The following is an 18,427-nucleotide window of genomic DNA, read 5'->3' as shown; positions in this document are numbered from 1 at the left end:
ACAGACTCTACCGCTGTTCAGTGAGAGCTCTACTCTTTCACTTGTCCATGAATACAAAGATGCTCACCAGGGTTTAAGAGACAGTAGGCTACAATGAATATAAATATGAAAGATTATGTGCCAGATTAATCTCTCAGATAAACTGATGTTAATCCAGGGCTACTCCATTGATTTAACTGAGATGAGAATCCAGCTCTACATACTTAATGACCATTAAACACTTGAGGGCAACATCAAAGGTCAGTACAATCCACTCCACATCAGTACAGGGTTTGGTAGCAATTTTTAAACAAGCACGATTATGTAAAAATGTGTTTGAAGAGTACAGTTTATATTACACTCTTGGTCAATCACAATAATTAACAGATGCCTTCTGCCTTTCTGCAATGAATGGTCAATAAAAGAAACATCATCAGCTAGAAACAACAAAGCAGTGATCATCTTACTGCATATCAGTACAGATTAGAGACGGCATCAGTATAGATAATTAAAAATTGCATTAAAATCGCCTATTAGATTGAATAAGCCCTGATCAAATTGAACTAGATCACACTAGTGAAAAGCTATAGGAATTAATGTACTAAAAAAACAACAAGGCACACAAATTTAAGTTAATGGTATAAAAAGATTGAGTACTAAACTATAAATAAAGTGGTTCTGATTAAAGGCTTTCAAGCTTCCTCCCACCCACCCCCTCCACTGGAATAGGGACAGCTGGCAGAGAAAGAGATCTTAACTGCTTAGTTAGAAGTTGAAACAGTGAAGAGCAGTAAGGATCACGTTTGTAAATGGCATATGAAGGATTAATCCATAGAAATTAATTAGCATGTTACAAGGTAGATGGTTATAAGTACCTCAGCAGAAGGTGCTATAGACTGTTCTAAACCACCTGTTGACTTGTCAAACTCTATCACAATCCACAGTAACATAATTTTTGTAGAGCGTTTATCACGTATTAACTGTTTAGACACCATAAGAGTCCCCTTAATATAATGTGTGACCATGCTAAGAATTGCACTCCACTTGCAGATACTCCTGGACCTTTTCCTGTAGGTTCACACAGACTACACGGTGTGGCTTTAACCCACTGTGCTCAACTACAGAGCTCAGACCCAAAAATCTAGTATTCATGTCCTTTGATTTTTCTCTTCTCTCCTGGCACAGAGGGAGAATTGGAAGAAGAGTGGTTAAAGGAAGCTGGGCTGTCAAACCTTTTTAGTGAGAGCACAGGAGATTCCCTAGACAGCATGGTGTTTCTGTCCACATTGACGCGAACTCAGACAGCAGCAGTACAGAAGCGAGTGGAGACTGTCTCACAAACCCTGAGGAAAAAAAACAAGCCGTACCATGTTCCTGACGTCAGAGATATCTTCAGGCAACAAAGTGATTCAAAGGAAAAAGTAAGCTCCTTAGTGTGGTTTGGCTTTGTTCTACTTTGCTGAAACCCTGGCTGGCCTTTTCAGAAGGGTTCAGTACTGGCCTAACTCTGCTCCCTAAAGTCAATAGTAAAACTCCCACTGACTTCAGTGGCAGCAAAGTTAGGCCAATGCTGAATACATTTAGCATGTAGAGTGGAGTTTTCAAAAGCAAATATTAAACATAAAAAGGAAGAGCTATTCTTCCCTACACAGGAGTAAGCCACACATGGAAGAAGAAACTTGGATTCAGTGTAGGGAGTTGCCTGGTAATTTTTCTGTTGTGAGGGTTGGGGTTTGACCTCTTTTCCCTTCCAGCCCCCCAAAGCAGCAGCTAGGCATTCAGCCGGGAGAAGATACTGATCTGATGGTGGCGCAGGGCCATCCACATGGAGGCCTTGTTCCTTGACATTCGCTTTGTGGCCACTTACCCTCATTTTTGTTCCTGAGCATTGCACTTCAAGTGGTGGCAGCGAGGTGGAGAAACTGAGACCAGTTGATTTCCTCCCACACTTGACCCATCCCTTCTAACACCGTGGAACTAAAATTCTCCAGAGGAAGTTTGTAAGCTACATGCTGCAGAGACAGAACTTCTCCTTCACCAAGATCTGGCTCCCTTCTGCATATGGATGGGGAGGGGAATATGGGACTTGGGACCGTTAATTCTGCAAAACATTCTGGGGCCCATTTTGTAGGAAACAGGTTATACCAAAGAGTGAAGTTGTGTTATACATTGTTATACTGTTAGATTGCAGAGGCGGGATAAAATTCAGTTTAGAGCAGTGTCATTTCACTCTTAACTGTGTTAATTCAGCATGAAAAAGGACATTCAGGTTCTTGTATTCAAGCCATAAATTATGCAGCACAAACGAGTACCTGTAATCTTGCAGCATGTACCAAAGAGAAGGTCCTAAATAGGAAAAAAAAGAAAAATCTTCCTACACTGTCCCTTCCATGCCACAAAACAGGAGTAAAGCCTCTCTGCTGCTGATACTCCAACCTAATACAGCCTCTGCCTATTTTCTGTATCCCTCCTCTACCAACAGGAAAGAGGTAGGACAGGAAAAAAGCTATCGAGTCATGGATCCTTCCCTGCCATCCTTCCCTGCCATGTCCCCAAAGAGCAGCTGTGTGACTGCACAGAGTCCTCTGGAGCTATGCTCTTTGTGCATTGGGATTGCATATACCCTGCAAAAGCTCCCCGCCTCCTGCTCTGCCCCGCCCCAGCGCTGTAGAACAGCCGTAGATCTGGCGCTCTCTGCACTCACAGAGGTGGGAGTAGGATTTGCCTTTCAGGATCTAGGATTTTAAAACAAAATGAACCTGACTTGTTTTTCGACCAAAATTTTGCAGTTCACCCTTATTCTCCCCAAGTCTTGGGCTGTACAGAACTTATCTAAAATGCCAGGCAAGAGCCAGATCACTAAATATCTAGTTAACATTCTGGGCTGTGCAGGGAGTTAATGAAACTTTAATATGGAAATAAGAAACTGTCTGGACCATGAGTATGAGGATTTCCTGGCAAATACTGTATCCATAATAATCTTAGACATAAACAAGCAATGGAACTTCAGAAGTTTTGTTTGTTTATAAACGCAGGGCTGGATTGTAGTTGGTCCTGCAAGGCTGCACTATGGGAGCAAAAATGGCAGAAGTGGCCTTTGTCCTCCCTCCCTTCTTGTCCCTTTGTGGTGTGGACCAGCTATACAGTTGCTGGGAATGCAAGCAGTATGCACAGCTAACATCGCTAGCCTCCCCCGACAAGGACTGGGATGGCAGCAGGGCCAGATCTGTCTTGGACCCATCAAATCACAGGAGGGAGTGCATGCTACATTCTGCACCAGGGCGACGGGGCTTCTGCTGCAGCTTGCGCTTTTGGGCTGATTCAATCAGAATTCCTCGTGGGAGCTCCCACCGAAATATTATAATAATAATAATACCTAGTTCCTATATAATGCTTTTCACCCGTACATCTCAAAGCACTTTACAAAGGAGGTCAGTGTCATATGCCTCTTTTACAGATAAAGAAACAGAGCCACTGTGAGGTTGAAGTGACTTGCACAAGGTCACACAGCAGGCCAGTGGCGGAGCCAGGAATTGACCTCAGCTCTCCTGAGTCCCAGTTCTGTGCTTATATTACATATAATCTCCCCCTCTACAGCCCCGCCAGCGCAGACTGTGGCTTTAATTCACATTTTAGCCTTTCCCATTCATTTTGCATATTATGGTGGAGCTGTAGTGACATCTGAACTAAGTTTGTGTCTAATTGTGTTTTTGGTCAAGGGACTTAATTTCCTATGTCCCATGTCTGTGATTAAGAGGCTCTTATCAAACACCCCAGTCCCACAACTGACAGTGCATGGGTGGACTGCTGCACCCCCAGGGAGTTCCATTGACTTCAGAGGGGCTCTCCTTGGTTGCAAGTCTACCACTCACAAGATCAGGGCCAAAGGAGTTGCTTACATTCTGTTGTTTGCTGTAATAAGCTATTGGTATTTGAGCTTAGAGATGACTTGGTTTCTCTTTGCTTTTTTAGGTCTCCGATGAGAGTGAGCCCTCATCTGTGACAGCAAGAGAGAATAAAAATGAAGCTCAAGATGAAGTGAAAGATGGTAATGCTGAGCAGCTCCTCTGCTCTTTTTTTCTGTTCCATAGTGTCTTAGCTTCACGGCATACTGAAGAACAGGTCCACATTTTCAGTAACATTTCAGAGAAAAAAAGCCACTGGATAAACTCTATGAATATAGCTGTGGACCACATCTTTCCAAGTTTGTAACATTTTAAAATGCATTTATAGATGGTGTCCTTTGAAAAGTCTGGTAAATCTTGTGATAATTTTACAGCAGAATGCTTTGATAAAGGTCCGCACCAATGGCTCATTCTTAGCTCTTCATTTTTATCCCTTTGGTTGTCTCTCTTCTGCACTTTCAACACAAGAAACAAGAGCTGTGGAAAAGCTCATCAGTAAATATGAGAGAGCAAGAGCAAAAGAAGTAAGAAAAATGTAAGGATTTGCTATATATGTAGGGCTCAAAGTGAGAGAAAATATCAGTGTTTAATTAGTTGACTATATTCATGGAGAGAACAGAAAGTAGGGGGAGTTCTTTGCCTTTAGGGGTAGGTTCTGCCGTGCCCTATCCAGTTGAACAACAGGGTGAGGTACAGAGAGGGCATAAAGACCAGCCCACATAGGGGCAGGGCCTAATTGCAGCCCTTTGATGAAATCTTGGCCTTCCTAAAATCAATGGCAAAACTCCCACTGATTTCAGTGAATCCAGATTTCACCCCTTGTGCTTGACAGTAGCTCTCCAGCCCCCTGTAGTAAGGGGTTGTGGCTGGTTTGCATCTCCTATTTCTCCTGGAGCTCCTGTTGGGGCTATGCAGCTGCTCACCACCTGCAACAGTACTCTGGACCATAAAGGTACAATCAAGTCGTAGTTCCAGCCACTCAAGTCCTGAATTTGGCCTAAATACTTCTATTATTTTTCTAGAGACTTACTCTTTCCTTTAAAAAAAACCCGACAAGTGATTGGAGGGCATCTAGATATTATACTGGACACTTTGTAGATACATAGACAGGAAGACTGATTAACCTCCAAATTTTAGAATGTGTATCCAAAGTATTTTGGAGAAATAGCTAACAGAGGGTTAAAAACAGGAAAGATGAATAACAAAACATACACAATGTAAAAAGAGAGGAGAAGGAGAGAGAGAGAGAGAGGTAGAAATGAGCCCCCCACAGTTCTTGTGTTTCCAGAAGCATTATTAATCTTACCCTTTCCTGCTTTCAGCAAACCTTTCAGTGGTAAGAACTGTGAACAAGTGGGAGAGCTGCCAAAATGCTGGGTCAGCACAAGGGAAGGAAGAGAAGCCTGGTGCTTGTGTCAATAAACTACACTAAAATTTGGGGCTGGAAAATTACCAAGCAATTATTGCAGAGTTTTATCACATCTGGTGATTTTTTTCCAGTGGCCTGATGAACCCTTTAGAAATGGGAAGTTCTGAAAGGCAAATTCCATATGTTAGCTCTCCCTAGCGCAGATTGCGATGGGCAAGGCAAGTGTAGCCTACTTACATCCTAATACACTTCTGCTTTTGCCAGCATGCTAAAGTGGGCTCTGCTCTTGAGATTAGAACAAGAAGAAAATCAGTTCATTTTTGCAGGAAAGCCATCCAACTTGAGCTGCATTAAAATCTGCTGCACCTGTTTCAGGACTGTGCCATGATCCCTTTCTTCAAGAATAATGAGCTAATTGGTGTAATGTAAACAGTGATTGGCTTTAAAGGCAATAAATAAACATTGTCGGGGTTTCAAAGACACCAAATACCTATGAAATCTAAATCCAGAGGCATTATTGTAAAGTTAAAATGCTTTTACCAGTTTTACCTGAAAAATGCACTAGTATCATTTGTTATAATAGATTTTTACTTTTTTTAGAAATTTAAATCATAGTGATGCCTCTGTTTTCTACATTCCATATTTGTAAACTTGTTAATGGCTGTGAAATCTATGGTTTGTCATATTCTGAAAGTGATGATTGCTCCTAGTTAGGTGTCTGAAGCATCCATTTCTCAAGAGCATCTGACTGAAGTGCCAAATTGAGGATGGTGATGCTATAATAATACCTCGCTTTTTTTTATCAGCAGATCTCAAAGTGTTTTACAGAGATGTTCATAGGATCTCTAGCCCCATTTTACAGAAGGGGAAATGAGACAAGATCAGTAGCAGATCCAGGACCAGAACTGAGGTCTCTTGAGTCCCATGGTCTGTCCACTAGGCCACACTGCCTACTACTGTTATTGATAATTATACTGAAAATTCCATGGAGCATGTGAACTCAGATTCCTTGAGCCTGTTCCAGTCCCTTTTTTTCTTCTACCCTAACCTAAACTCTTCCTTGGTTGAACAGATGTCAGCAAACTCAGGAAATAATGTGAAAAGTTCCCCATTGTTCACATTTTTTGTTCTTTCCTGACTGGCCCAATCCAGGGGGGACAGTTCAGTTTAGTCAATTAGTCCTAGTATGTTTAGTATCCATGGGGAGGTTCATTTATTTGGATTTCTTGAAACCTCTGTCTCCATGGCTTTTGTGTGTATATCTACAAAACAAAAATAAAATCCAAAGGACACTCATTGAGCTGCCAAACATCATTTGCCAGGCTACCTGCTATATGCCTAACAGAAATTACAATAATCTCACAGATTTAACCATCCACAACCCTCACTCCTTTATCAAAATCCCCCCCAAAAAAATCACAGCATGCCCTGAAGGTAAATAGATGCAGTGCTCTTTAGATGATCATGTAAAGGAGCTCAGGTAAGAGTTAAGGATAGTGAGAACATGTGCTGCTTCCTCAGGAAAAGATATTCTAAGAAAAAAACATAAACAAACTGAGAACTCACCACTCAGAGTAGCAACAGCCAAGACAAAATGACTAATGTAGGGCTGCAGCTGGTTATCTCTTCCAGATTCAAAGGGCCAGCTTCCAGGGTAAGCATGCTGAGTAAGATGCTTTTAGAAGGGTAAACCCAAAGCATAATGAGCAGGCAGTTAGAAAACAGAGGTCGCTAAGGGACTTTCATCTAAGACCTAGAGGGACTAGAGCTTAGTTGAAAGACACTCTGAAATTTCCAGGATTGGGGCCAGATCCTCAGCTGGTGTAAATTGGCAAAGCTCCAATGATTTTAGTAAAACTGTGCTCATAAATAGCTTCTGGGAATATGGCCTTGGAGTGTCTCGTGCCTGATCCAACACTCACTGACAGATATCCATTGGCTTTAAAGGGAGTTAGACTGGGTCCGAAGCAAGCTGGGCGTGTCTTTCTCTTGTTTTCTGATTATGCAGTATGGTTATAACAAATTCCCACATGCCTTGTGGACATCAGTTGACTCCTTTGCTTGAAGTTTACCATCACTTAGCCAAAAGAAACCTACAGGCGCTTTTCCTGCCACTATCCCATTACCAACTTGTACCTTTCTTTCCTGGGTGACTCTTAGCCTGAGAACCCCCCCCCCCCCCGAGTATGACTACATCACTAGCACACAGGGGTAGAGATGCTACATGGATGTAACCTATACAGGTTAAAAACAACTTCCCCTGGAAACTAATATGCAGACAGCGCAGATTGTGGACCAGTGGCGTAGCGTGCTCCCTCTGGGCCCGTTCATGGTTGCCCTGCAAGCCCGCTGTGTCAACACAAAGGGGCTACAAAGCAACCCCCCAGGGTATATTCCCAGGTGAAGAATGCCCCACTCCACAGGTGCCCCTTGGGCAGGAGGTGTTTCAGGGCAGGCAAGAGGTGGGGCATGGATTGGGGTAGGAGGGGCATGCTCCTGTGCCCCACCTATTTCCTGGCTTCTTTAAAGTTCACAGAGACCATTAAAACTGGGGCAAAATTCATGGCAGGCTTCAGGGTGAAACTGGCCTTGAGGACCCCAAAATGATGGCGATGCAAGCCACCTCCTTCAGGCTCTGCACCAGCCCTAGCCTCAGGGTAAGAGGGGGATTCAGCCCTCTGTGAAGCATGTCCACTGTGAGACACTTGAGGCCAGCAGCATTTATAAATTCTTCCTGGCTGGCCCCAGGAATGCGGATGTCAGTCAGGAAAGAATGAGGCATGGTTGGGAGTGGGAGAGAATGGTTCTCCTTAAATGGAGACTGCCCCGTACATCTGTCCAGGAAGGAGCATGGATGCCCACAAAATGCCCTAGTGATTCCCAGAAGTTCCTAATCCCCCTTTCAGCACTGAGGTGGAAGAGGGGGAATGATGGAAATGTGAAAGATATTTGTTTGCTAGTTTCAGCTTAATGCACACATTAGTACAACATTTGTTTCCCTAACTTTTCATAAATATAGTCTACTGTATTTGAGCCTGTTCTGCTCCCACAGGAGACTGTGGCAAAGCTCCCATTGTCTTCAGTGGAATCAGGATCATAGAATCATAGAGTATCAGGGTTGGAAGGGACCTCAGGAGGTCATCTAGTCCAACCCCCTGCTCAAAGCAGGACCAATCCCCAACATTCAGGCTCCAAACATTCCGTGTAGTAGTTTTCCTATTCCAAATTGAGAGAAAAATCACCCCAAACCCAAAATACGGTCTATTTCTGCCTCAGTTACATAAGTCATTGAAGTCAGTGGCAGTAGTACCCTTGTAACTGAAGGAAAAATTGAATCTCGTTAAAGGTAACTTAAAGGAAAAAATGGAGCTGTGTCCTTATTTGCTTCTTTATGGTGTATAAATAAGGCCTGAAACATTTTTTCAAAAGTTTTTCTTCCTGCTTTTTTTTTTTTAATGTTAGAAATAAATGACTGTGCCACGTGGAAGACTCTCTATTTGGAGAGCTAGTGAAACAATGACAATCTAAAACTGTCTGTTAGTTTGTGTGTATAAAGTCAGTGACCAATTAGCATTTTGGAGGAAGAACATATTAATTAAAGATTAAATCGCTCTACCCCTCCAATAAAAATGTGAAGCCTAACATTTACGTAAGTCATAGTGTACAGTATACATCCTCTGGGACATCCATTATGTTCTCCAGGAAAGACCAGACTTAACCTTTCTGATGTTCCCAGGATTTTTTTTTAAACACAAGCCTTCTTTATACATCACAGGGAAGCAAAATGACAGTGCAGGCCCAGTTTTAAAACACACCTTTTGCACGTCCCCTTTAATATCCAGTATTTACTTTTTTTTTTTTTTTTTGGTATCACACTCACATTTCTGTCATATGAAACTCTGACCGCAACTGGTAAATTGACAACCCAGCAAATCTACTTCCTCTTACAGCTGTTTCCTAGTTAATAAACACAAAGCAATAGGATCAGGACTGCACAAACATTAAACCCCAATTAAGAACAGCAGCATTTCCACATGTCTTTGAAGCTTTTATATCATTACAAAGACATCAATACCCAAAAAACAAAAACAAAAACCAAACAAACCCAAAACTTCCATCTAAACAGAGGGCTGAAACAGGAACTACTGTATTACTGTTTGCTAACAACAGTTCTGTTCCAAGCTGATATTGGGCAAAAGATGCATGGATCAGACAAGACACATTAACCACAACATCCTGATAAAAATAATAATAGAGAAATAAGAACCCTATTTCCCCTTTTACCATTTAAAAAATCAGTTTAAATGTATTAAACACCGGGGCCAAATATATCTGTGGTGTAATCCAACTGAATTCAGTAGACTTGATGCAGAGCTGAATTTGGCCCTAGAAGTTTTGCGATTCTAAGACATTTGATATCGCTTTGCTGAATTCAGCAGCTCCAGTTTCAGCTTCAGCTTGATCCTTCACATCTGCTCAGTGAAGCCTTTGAGGTTCTAACACAGCTCAGGCTGAAGCTACTCTGAAGAGAGAAACTGGTCAAATATATATATTTTACAACTATTTTATTCTACTTCTCAAAGCTTTACACTCAGTTGTGAGTAGAATAAAAGCATACTGCCTCCCCCCCAATCAAAACCGTTCCTCTCTTTGGAGCTGCTTCAGTCCCTGCTGAATGGACCTCAGAGTCCTAACTGAGTGCTAGACATTATGGCTTACTCTGAAACTGATGCTGCTGATTTCACAGCTTGAAGATCTTAAGGCCAGCCCTTCCATGTGAAGAACTCCAAGAGTATGGCTCTGGCTGGGGCAGTTTGCATGGAATAGTTTCAGCTCCAAGCTCTCCACAAATAGTTTTACTTTAAAATATAGACTTTTCAAACCAGTATGGGCCACTTTTTTAAAATAAAATAAAACGTTTTATTTTGTAATTTATTCTTTCCCACACTGTTTGGGTTTGTAATGTTGGGAGACAGCAGCACTGCTTAAACCCTTCTCTGGGCCGGGGGGAGCAGAGAATAGCTGGAGTGCAGCACCATTTCAGTTGCACCTTCTCCCTTATCCAGCCTATCCCCACCATAGCCCTTACACTAGGGTCAGTGAGCATGAGGTGGTACAGAGAAGTTGCTCAAGGTGAGGCTATTTCCTAGGGGGCCATGTCTTGCCCCTTTTGGAGTAAGGAATTCAGAGACATCTGAGAATTGGCACCCCTAAGTTTCCCACAATGGTGAAAATAAAGCCATCTGTTGGATGTTTCATTACACAACAGCTAGTCTGTACAAACACATGCTCTTATTATGGTTTCCCTCATCCTTCTGTCCCACTTCCCATTCCATTGTTTTTCACACTCACTTGCAGCATCTTGTCTTTAAACAGATTGTGAGCTTTTGGGGGCAGGGACCAGAGGGTGACATCCTAGCCCATTGAAGTCACTGAGAATTTTGCCTTTGATGTCAGTGGAGCCAGGGTGTCTTCCAGCATGCTTGTACAGAACCTCTCACAATGGGACCAAAATCCCGATGGGGAGCTTTGTGGGGATACCAGGTTACAAGTAACAATGATGCTGGTGGTGGTGATGGTGTCAGAATGCTCACCCAGTCAGAGCCATTGACTGACTGGGTTCTCTTTGATACTTTGTGATAAGATAAATTGTTTTGTGTATTGACTGGAATTTTTCTTTTGCAGAATAGAATATTTAAAATTATTTTTCCCCCTGAAAACACTTTGCACCCTTCTCTTGTCTCCTGATACCAGTGACACATTGGGAATGAAAAACACCTGGTAATTACCTATAAAAGCAGGCTGTTTCTGGGTTAAATGGTAAAAGAACTGCCTCTATTTAAAAAACAAAACAAAAAATGAATTATTATTCTAAATCATTTGTTCAGTGCCCAGTTCCTTCTTGAGGGCAACAAGGAAAGAGAAGTGGTGCCACCATTACGTGCTCCCACTCTTCTCTGCCCACCTTTTTTTCACGGAAGCGTCTCTGTAGCGGCTTTGAGAGATTCAGGCTCTACACGATGGGAAGGGGATAAGAATGTCAGGACTCAGTCATGCTTTATTGGATTCCCACACCTGCACCCCCATCCCACACACCAGTTTCAGACCTGCAGGACAAAGAACTGGTGTTCAGGGTTGCCCCGTGAAGCATGGCCGCTGAAGGAGTTGTGCAGTTAATGGTTGCAGGGCACGAGAGGAAGAGAGGAGGATGGGAAGCAGATCTGAGGCAAGGGACTTCTGTGCAGAAGCTGCTTGGTTCTGGCAGATCCCAGGAATCTCTGGTTTATTTGGGATAGAATGATAGAATGTTTTGCCTTTTCCATGAGGGATAAGGAGGAGGTAAATTCTGCCTCTTGGCAGAATTATTCCAGTGCAACTCCATGAGATGAAAATTCTCGGCTGACATAGCTCCAGTCATTGGAGTTACACAGCAGAGATTTTGCCCCAAGAGTTTCCACCCCCTGCACAGGATTAACATGTCTGGAGTCCTAAATATTTACTTTCATGCAAACCAGAGGAGGAGAGAGGCAATATTTGAAAGTGCTGATGACTTTTTTCCCCCCCTTCTGTTTTCAGATTCGGACTTCAGCCTCGGTATCAGTGAAAAGACCAGCCTGCTTGAGGATGTGCCAGTTTCTGAAACGGATATCAATTTAGAGATTTCATTTGCAGAGCAGGCAGCCAATCTCAAAGACAGCTCAATAGGCAAAATGTGCAAAGGCAAAGAGGACGATACGCTACTTCCTGTAGGTGTTTCTCATTCATTGCTGTAGTCATTTCATAAACTTTATTTTAGCCTTTTTGACATTGTTTCTGTGATATTGGTTGGAACAAGAAGATTCAGAATGCTATAGCTTTATTTTTTTCAGGCCCCTAGAGATCCTTCTCTCATTGGATTGGGTCCCTTCTGTGTGTGTGTTATAGGAGAGTAGTATTCGGCCCTTAATAAATGTGGAAATCTTATTCTTATGCCTACTATTTGCCAGTACCTTTTCAACGCTGTACCTTATCTTAAAGAAATTGAGGACTAGTAATGCTTAAAAATTAGGACTTCAGCCTGACATGGTCTGCTCAGTAATAGTTATTTTCATTGCAGTTCAGAAAACTCAGGTTATATTTATTGGGGTAGACCTTCAGCTAGATGTTAATGGAACTCTGACAATGTCCACCAGCTGAGGATCTTCACCATTTAGTGTTGGCCCTAGTTCCTTGCTCACTACACTAATAGGGGTGAGGTGCCTTGCATCACTTAATAGAGACCTCTTTTGTTGGTTAAAGAGCATTGATGGACTCCAGCAGAAGTTTTATGTGGCCCACTGAGGTGAAAGGGTGAGAATGAAGAATGGGTTGATCTTTATACTTGTAATAGAGATGTACAGTTTGGGGATGGGTCCCTTTTCAACAGATACGTTGATCATTTCTGGATTTCACATTTTCTATGCTTAATCATACTGCTTATGGCACCTGCTAAGGTGCCCAGCACATAACACATGAGCATGTATAAAAATGAGGCATTTTAATCCTTCGAAAAATATTTAATTTTTGTTATAACAAAAAGTCAAGGAATATTTCCAAAATGTGAGGATTTGTTTCTCCCTAGTTCCACATTCCCATCTGTCAACCGATGAGTCTTATTCTTAATAAGGGTAAATCAATACTAATAGCCTTAGAATTTCACAAACATTAGAAACATGCACTCACACACACTACAAATTAACCATTTTTAAAAAAATAGCAATTTTTTTTGTCATACACTGTGTGCAAACATGTCTGTGTAAACTCAGTGCTTGGAATAATAATGTTTCAATTTTCTTCAAACACTCAATTTAGATAAGCACACAAACATTTCTGCCAGTAATAATTACTGAACATTCCCTTAGTTTTAATACAATAAACCTGCTTTGAAAAATGTTTGACTCACACTTCAGTAATGCAGAAAAAATCAGGAATGGAAACTCTGGCCTGGTTTATGAGAAGTCTTTGATTCAATTGTAGAAGAGTCACACATTCAAAGAGCAATTTACTGGAGTTTTACTTATTGACTGTCTACATACTGAAGTGGCTATGGCCTTTTTCATAACCTTAGGGATGAACAATCCTAAGGCAGCGAAACATTTCAGAAAAGGAGTGATCTGACTATTGATATGTGTGATCTGTAAAGACCTTCCCTCCCTTACCCAAAATATTCACATGGTCTTATATATTGATTTGAAAAAAGAAGCGTATAAAGTGTGTTAATTAAATCCCAAGCAGGAAGCTGGTTACATCCACCAATCATAAATAAGGGCTGGCTCAGCAGCCACGCAGAGTTTTCAACCCCAAATTCAGCTATATGTGAGCCAACTGAGACTAGAGGACCGTGAAGGTATCAAGGGCCCTTTCCAGCAGAAAGAACTCCATGCCTAGCTTTTGAGTAATCTTCCTGCTCAGTTCTTGGTGTGTTATACTTTAAAAGAGATGCATCCAGCCCTTATCTGCTAGAGTTAGACTTCCTGTATCACAGGAAGCAGCAGTAAAGTCAAATAAGCTCTTATGGGCAGGGCTCATCTTTTTTTTCTGTGTTTGTACCATGTCTAGCTCAATGGGCCTTGCTCCGTGACTGGGGTCCAAGGTGGTATGGTAATACAAATAGTAAATAATGAGGGAGGGAACAACAGTGAGCCCCCTATTACTAATTTTTTATGTGGCACCCAAGAATGAGTGAGGTGTAAGAGAACATGTAAGAGAACAGGTTCCTGCCCCAAAGAGTTTATCATCTGTTACCTTGATCCTACAGTCAACTGCATCTAGGCAGACTTCTGCATTTACTCGAAGCCCCAGTGAAACTGGAACCTAAATAGACAACATAAAAAAGGGAGAACAGAAAGAGATACCACCCAGAAGTGCATACTAATCAAATGATCTGCGCTAGACAGGGTTCCATCCATCACAGATTTGCTCTTTGCAATCAGATATGGTCGTTGCAGTGTATAGGTTTTTCCACGCAAGCTTTGAATATGCAAGAAGCATGGGGAATTTACACGCTGCAGATAGCCTGCTTTTTAAACTATGTCACTCTCCTGTGGCACCCAATTGTAGCAATGTGTTTCGTTACAAAAGTGGAGCCACAGTAGCGGAATGGCCTTTATACTTGTCACTTTTCTTTGTCCTTCAATGTGTTGAGATTGTTTATTTGCCATGATGCAAATCCTATGTTCTAGAATTTCAGATTGCCAAAGGACAAAACGGGTACCACAAAGATTGGTGATCTGGCTCCTCAGGACATGAAGAAAGTCTATTCATTAGCACTGATTGAGCTAACCGCACTGTATGACTTACTCGGGACAGAATTCAAGCAACAGAAGGCCATAAAAATCAAAACGAAAGGTGAGTAGTACAGTTATAAATTCTTTAGAAACAAATGGGTCTGGGTGAGGTTGTTTTTAAACAATCCCAAAAGGAGAGATGTACATTAGCTGGTAATGTCGGCCCTGATTCAGCATTACACTGTAGCCAGGGAGCTCTTGACTCTCTCCACATTTAAACAGCCTCATGCACATAAACTGTTCCAGCTAAGGAGGATTTTAGGGCTAAAATCCTCTGGCAACTAACTTTAGCAGGCCAGGCATTCTAGGCCAGGCACTGGGCAGATGTCTTAGGGAGCAAGGGAAAGGAATCCTTCTGGTAGTACTATAGTATGATGGAAGCGTTGCTTCAGAGCCTTTCAGAGATTCATAGTTTCAGAGCTTCCAAGGTGAGAAGGGACCATTAGATCACGTAGGCTGACTTCCTGCACCACACAGGCCATAGAATACCATTGTAATTCCTTCTGTTGTGAGCCCAATAACTTGTGTTTGGCTTGACAAAAGCAATTCTCCAGCCCTCTCTGTTCCATAGTCCCTAAAGCAGCCCCTTTTCATGAGGATGGGAGGATTTGCTTAAGAGTAGATACCTCCTCATCACCCTTATCCTGTTCTATTGCATTGTGCTGAGCTCTGTATAAGGCACAAAACGTGCCATCCTATATGGTCCCTCCACATTCAGCCTGCACCTCTTGCCCACGGTAATAATTTGCCATCTTTCTTCCTAAGTAACTTATATTGATGTGCCCTAACACATCCTGCATTTCCTCAGATCGCAACCTCTTTTAGGCATTTGCAGATCTGTGCTTTTCTGTGTTGTGTGTTGGAATGGTTTCATACACACTAGGGGGCAGGGGAGGGGGTCTGCTAAGGCAGTTCTTGTAGAAAGTCACTGTGGCATCAAGGCACTGGAGCCTATGTATGATTCTGACTCCTTTTCAAAAACTAGAAATACGTGGAAACCTATTTCAAGTTGCAAGAGGTTTTCAGTGTTTTGGTAGTTGTCTGCTTTTCTGACCTTCTGCTAACTGTTTTACAAGAGCTTGAAATGTATTACCAGTTAATCACAAACCCACTTTGGGCAAAGCCCTGTTGTCAAGGTTCAGTGGATGTGACAGTGAAATAGCTCCCTTTAAATAATTGAAAGCAACAGAGAGCGTTGAGAGACATACAGCAGGATACAATTGATTCCTCTGAATACACTTTTCACTTTACAGTAGCAGAAAATAACTTTTTAAATGCAAAAGCATACACACAACCATCTTTGTGACCTTGATTCCTAAATGAATTTCCACCCTGCAGAAGTGCCTGTGCTACAACCAGTAGAAAATGGTGTGCAAACAAAATACTTTTTTCTCTTGATTTTTTTTATTGTGTATTTAAATAGGCCTTCTTACCAAACCAATGTAGTTTTAATTTAACATTATCTCTGGCATGTTTTTGAAATGACTGCCAGCAGGGAAAACAAGTAAATTGGCTAAAATAGTTTGTCCTGCACCCAAACCAAAAAGATGAACTTGATTTAGGGGCCCCACAACAGTGTGGGAAAGAGGCAACAGAATGTCACCCTGCCTCCCAGGAAATGGAGTGGCTTGACAGTTGCTATTCCCACGTCAAGGGTACAGGACCCTCTGTGGGGATGTCTATACTGCATGTGGGACCAAGCCCCTCAGCCTGGGCCCACAGACTCATGCTAAGGGGGCTTGCACCAGTGTGCTAAAATAACAGTGTAGATGTTGCTTTGATGCTGTGACTCAAAGCCTGAGCCCGAGCTCCAGCCCCAGCCCGAGTTGCCATATGAAAGCAAAGTCTACATAGCTATTTTTAGCATGCTAGAACAAGTCTGTGGACCTAGGCTGGGAGGCTTGCTCCCAGATGCAGTGTAGACATACCCTATAGCTTCTCTGTGTCTCTCCTCTCTCACCTGCAATGTAATTTGCCCAGAGCATCCATGCGATAGTGGGAGGATGCAGGAAGTCCATGCATTTTTTTCACACCTCTGCAGCATCTCCATATTCCCACCTCATGCAGCATGGTTTGGCCCCTGGATACATGCGGTAGTGGGTCCACTAGCCATTTCCCTTTGCGTTTGGGTGGCTTGAGATGCTGGAGAGTACACAGCTCTGCTGCGAAAAGGGAGGGGTGCAACCTCTGCATGGGCTTTCTGTAGCCTGCACCTCCTCCCTCACCACAGCAGACCCGCATGGGTTCTGCTACCTAGTAGCTCAGTGAGCATGCACAGGAAGGATTGTGCGTGTGTGACTGTGTGTGTGTAGTTGTGAGTGCACGTATTTTACAGACAATGGCCTGTTTTCAATATACTTGTTAAATAAGGCACACTCTAAAGAAACTCCTTATAGCAGGGCAGGGCAAATTTTTTGGCCTGAGGGCCGTATCGGGTTTCTGAAATTGTATGAAGGGCCAGTTAGGGGAGGCTGTGCCTCCTCAGACAACCAGGCATGGCCCGGCCCCTGCCCTCATCCGACCCCCCTGCTTCTCAGCCCCTGACGGCCCCCCAGGACTCCTGCCCCATCCAACCCACCCTGTTCCCTGACAGCCCCCTGAGGACTTCTGCCCCACCCCCACCCCCCTTCTCTCTGTTCCCCTGCCTGCCCCCCGCCACCCCATCCAACCCCACCCACTCCTTCCTGACTGCCCCCCTGGGACCCATGCCCCATCCAACCACCCCTTCTCCCTGACCGCCCCCGGATCCCCTGCCCCCCCATCCAACCCCCCTCTCCTTCCTGACTGCCCCCCCCCGGACCCCGCCTCATCCACCCCTCTGCTCCCTGGCCCCTGACTGCCCCCAGAACCCCCACCCCTGCCTGCCCCCTGCTGCCTCATCCAACCCCCCCCCCCTTACTGCCTCCCCCGGGACCCCTGCCCCCATTCAACCCCGCTGTTCCCCGTCCTCTGACCGCCCGACCCCTATCCACACCCCAGCCCCTGACCACCCCCTGAACTCCCCTGCCCTCTATCCAACCCCCCCTGCTCACTGCCCCCTTACCGCACTGCCTGGAGCACCGGTGGCTGGTGGCGCAGCTGCACCAGGACAGGCAGCCGCGCAGCACAGAGCACCGGATCAGGCCACGGCTCTGCAGCTGCGCTGCCCCAGGAGCTCCAGCCCCGCCACCCAGAGCATTGTGCCTGTGGCGCAGTAAGCTGAGGCTGCGGGAGTGGGGCCGGGCTAGCCTCCCGGGCCATGTTTCAGAGTAGCAGCCGTGTTAGTCTGTATTCGCAAAAAGAAAAGGAGTACTAGTGGCACCTCAGAGACTAACCAATTTATCTGAGCATAAGCTTTCGTGAGCTACAGCTCACTTCATCGGATGCATTCAGTGGAAAATACAATCTCCTCACTGTATTTTCCACTGAATGCATCCGATGAAGTGAGCTGTAGCTCACGAAAGCTTATGCTCAGATAAATTGGTTAGTCTCTGAGGTGCCACTAGTACTCCTTTCCTCCCGGGCCAGGAGTTCGGGGCTGGGCAGGATGGTCCCGTGGGCCGGATGTGGCCCGAGGACCATAGTTTGCCCACCTCTGCCTTATAGTGGCTCATTTGACACTTATTGTTGACATTAGAGGTGATATCATGGTTCTATATTCACACCTAAAACCACTAAAAACCGCCTTCACTAAACAACAATACTGCACCAGAGAAGTAGATATATACCATATGATAGAATGGGCAACCCAAATGCCTGGGAGAACCTGCATCAGTACAGAAAAAAACCTCCACACGAGAACCCATACAGGGTGTCATCAAACAATTGCAACCTATATTTGATGGGAACCACATCCTGAAAGAAATTTTCCTGGACCCCCTCTTCTGGTC

At 43.8% G+C, this 18,427-nt stretch overlaps 1 protein-coding gene across 3 annotated transcripts in view; it reads left to right on the top strand.

The window, feature by feature from the left end:
- ARHGAP18 (Rho GTPase activating protein 18) overlaps positions 1-18,427 on the top strand; it is a 124,097-nt gene that overhangs the window by 77,259 nt on the left and 28,411 nt on the right. For all 3 annotated transcript variants that reach the window (XM_048844601.2, XM_048844599.2, XM_048844600.2), the window contains exons 3-6: positions 1,165-1,400; positions 3,952-4,027; positions 11,830-11,999; positions 14,454-14,619. In XM_048844601.2, the coding sequence (XP_048700558.1) occupies positions 1,165-1,400; positions 3,952-4,027; positions 11,830-11,999; positions 14,454-14,619 (648 nt within the window). The remainder of the gene's footprint in view (positions 1-1,164; positions 1,401-3,951; positions 4,028-11,829; positions 12,000-14,453; positions 14,620-18,427) is intronic.

Source organism: Caretta caretta, chromosome 3 (genome assembly GCF_965140235.1).
Source record: "Caretta caretta isolate rCarCar2 chromosome 3, rCarCar1.hap1, whole genome shotgun sequence".
In the NCBI taxonomy this organism is placed as follows: domain Eukaryota; kingdom Metazoa; phylum Chordata; order Testudines; family Cheloniidae; genus Caretta; species Caretta caretta.
This window is presented reverse-complemented; position numbering and strand designations above follow the sequence as displayed.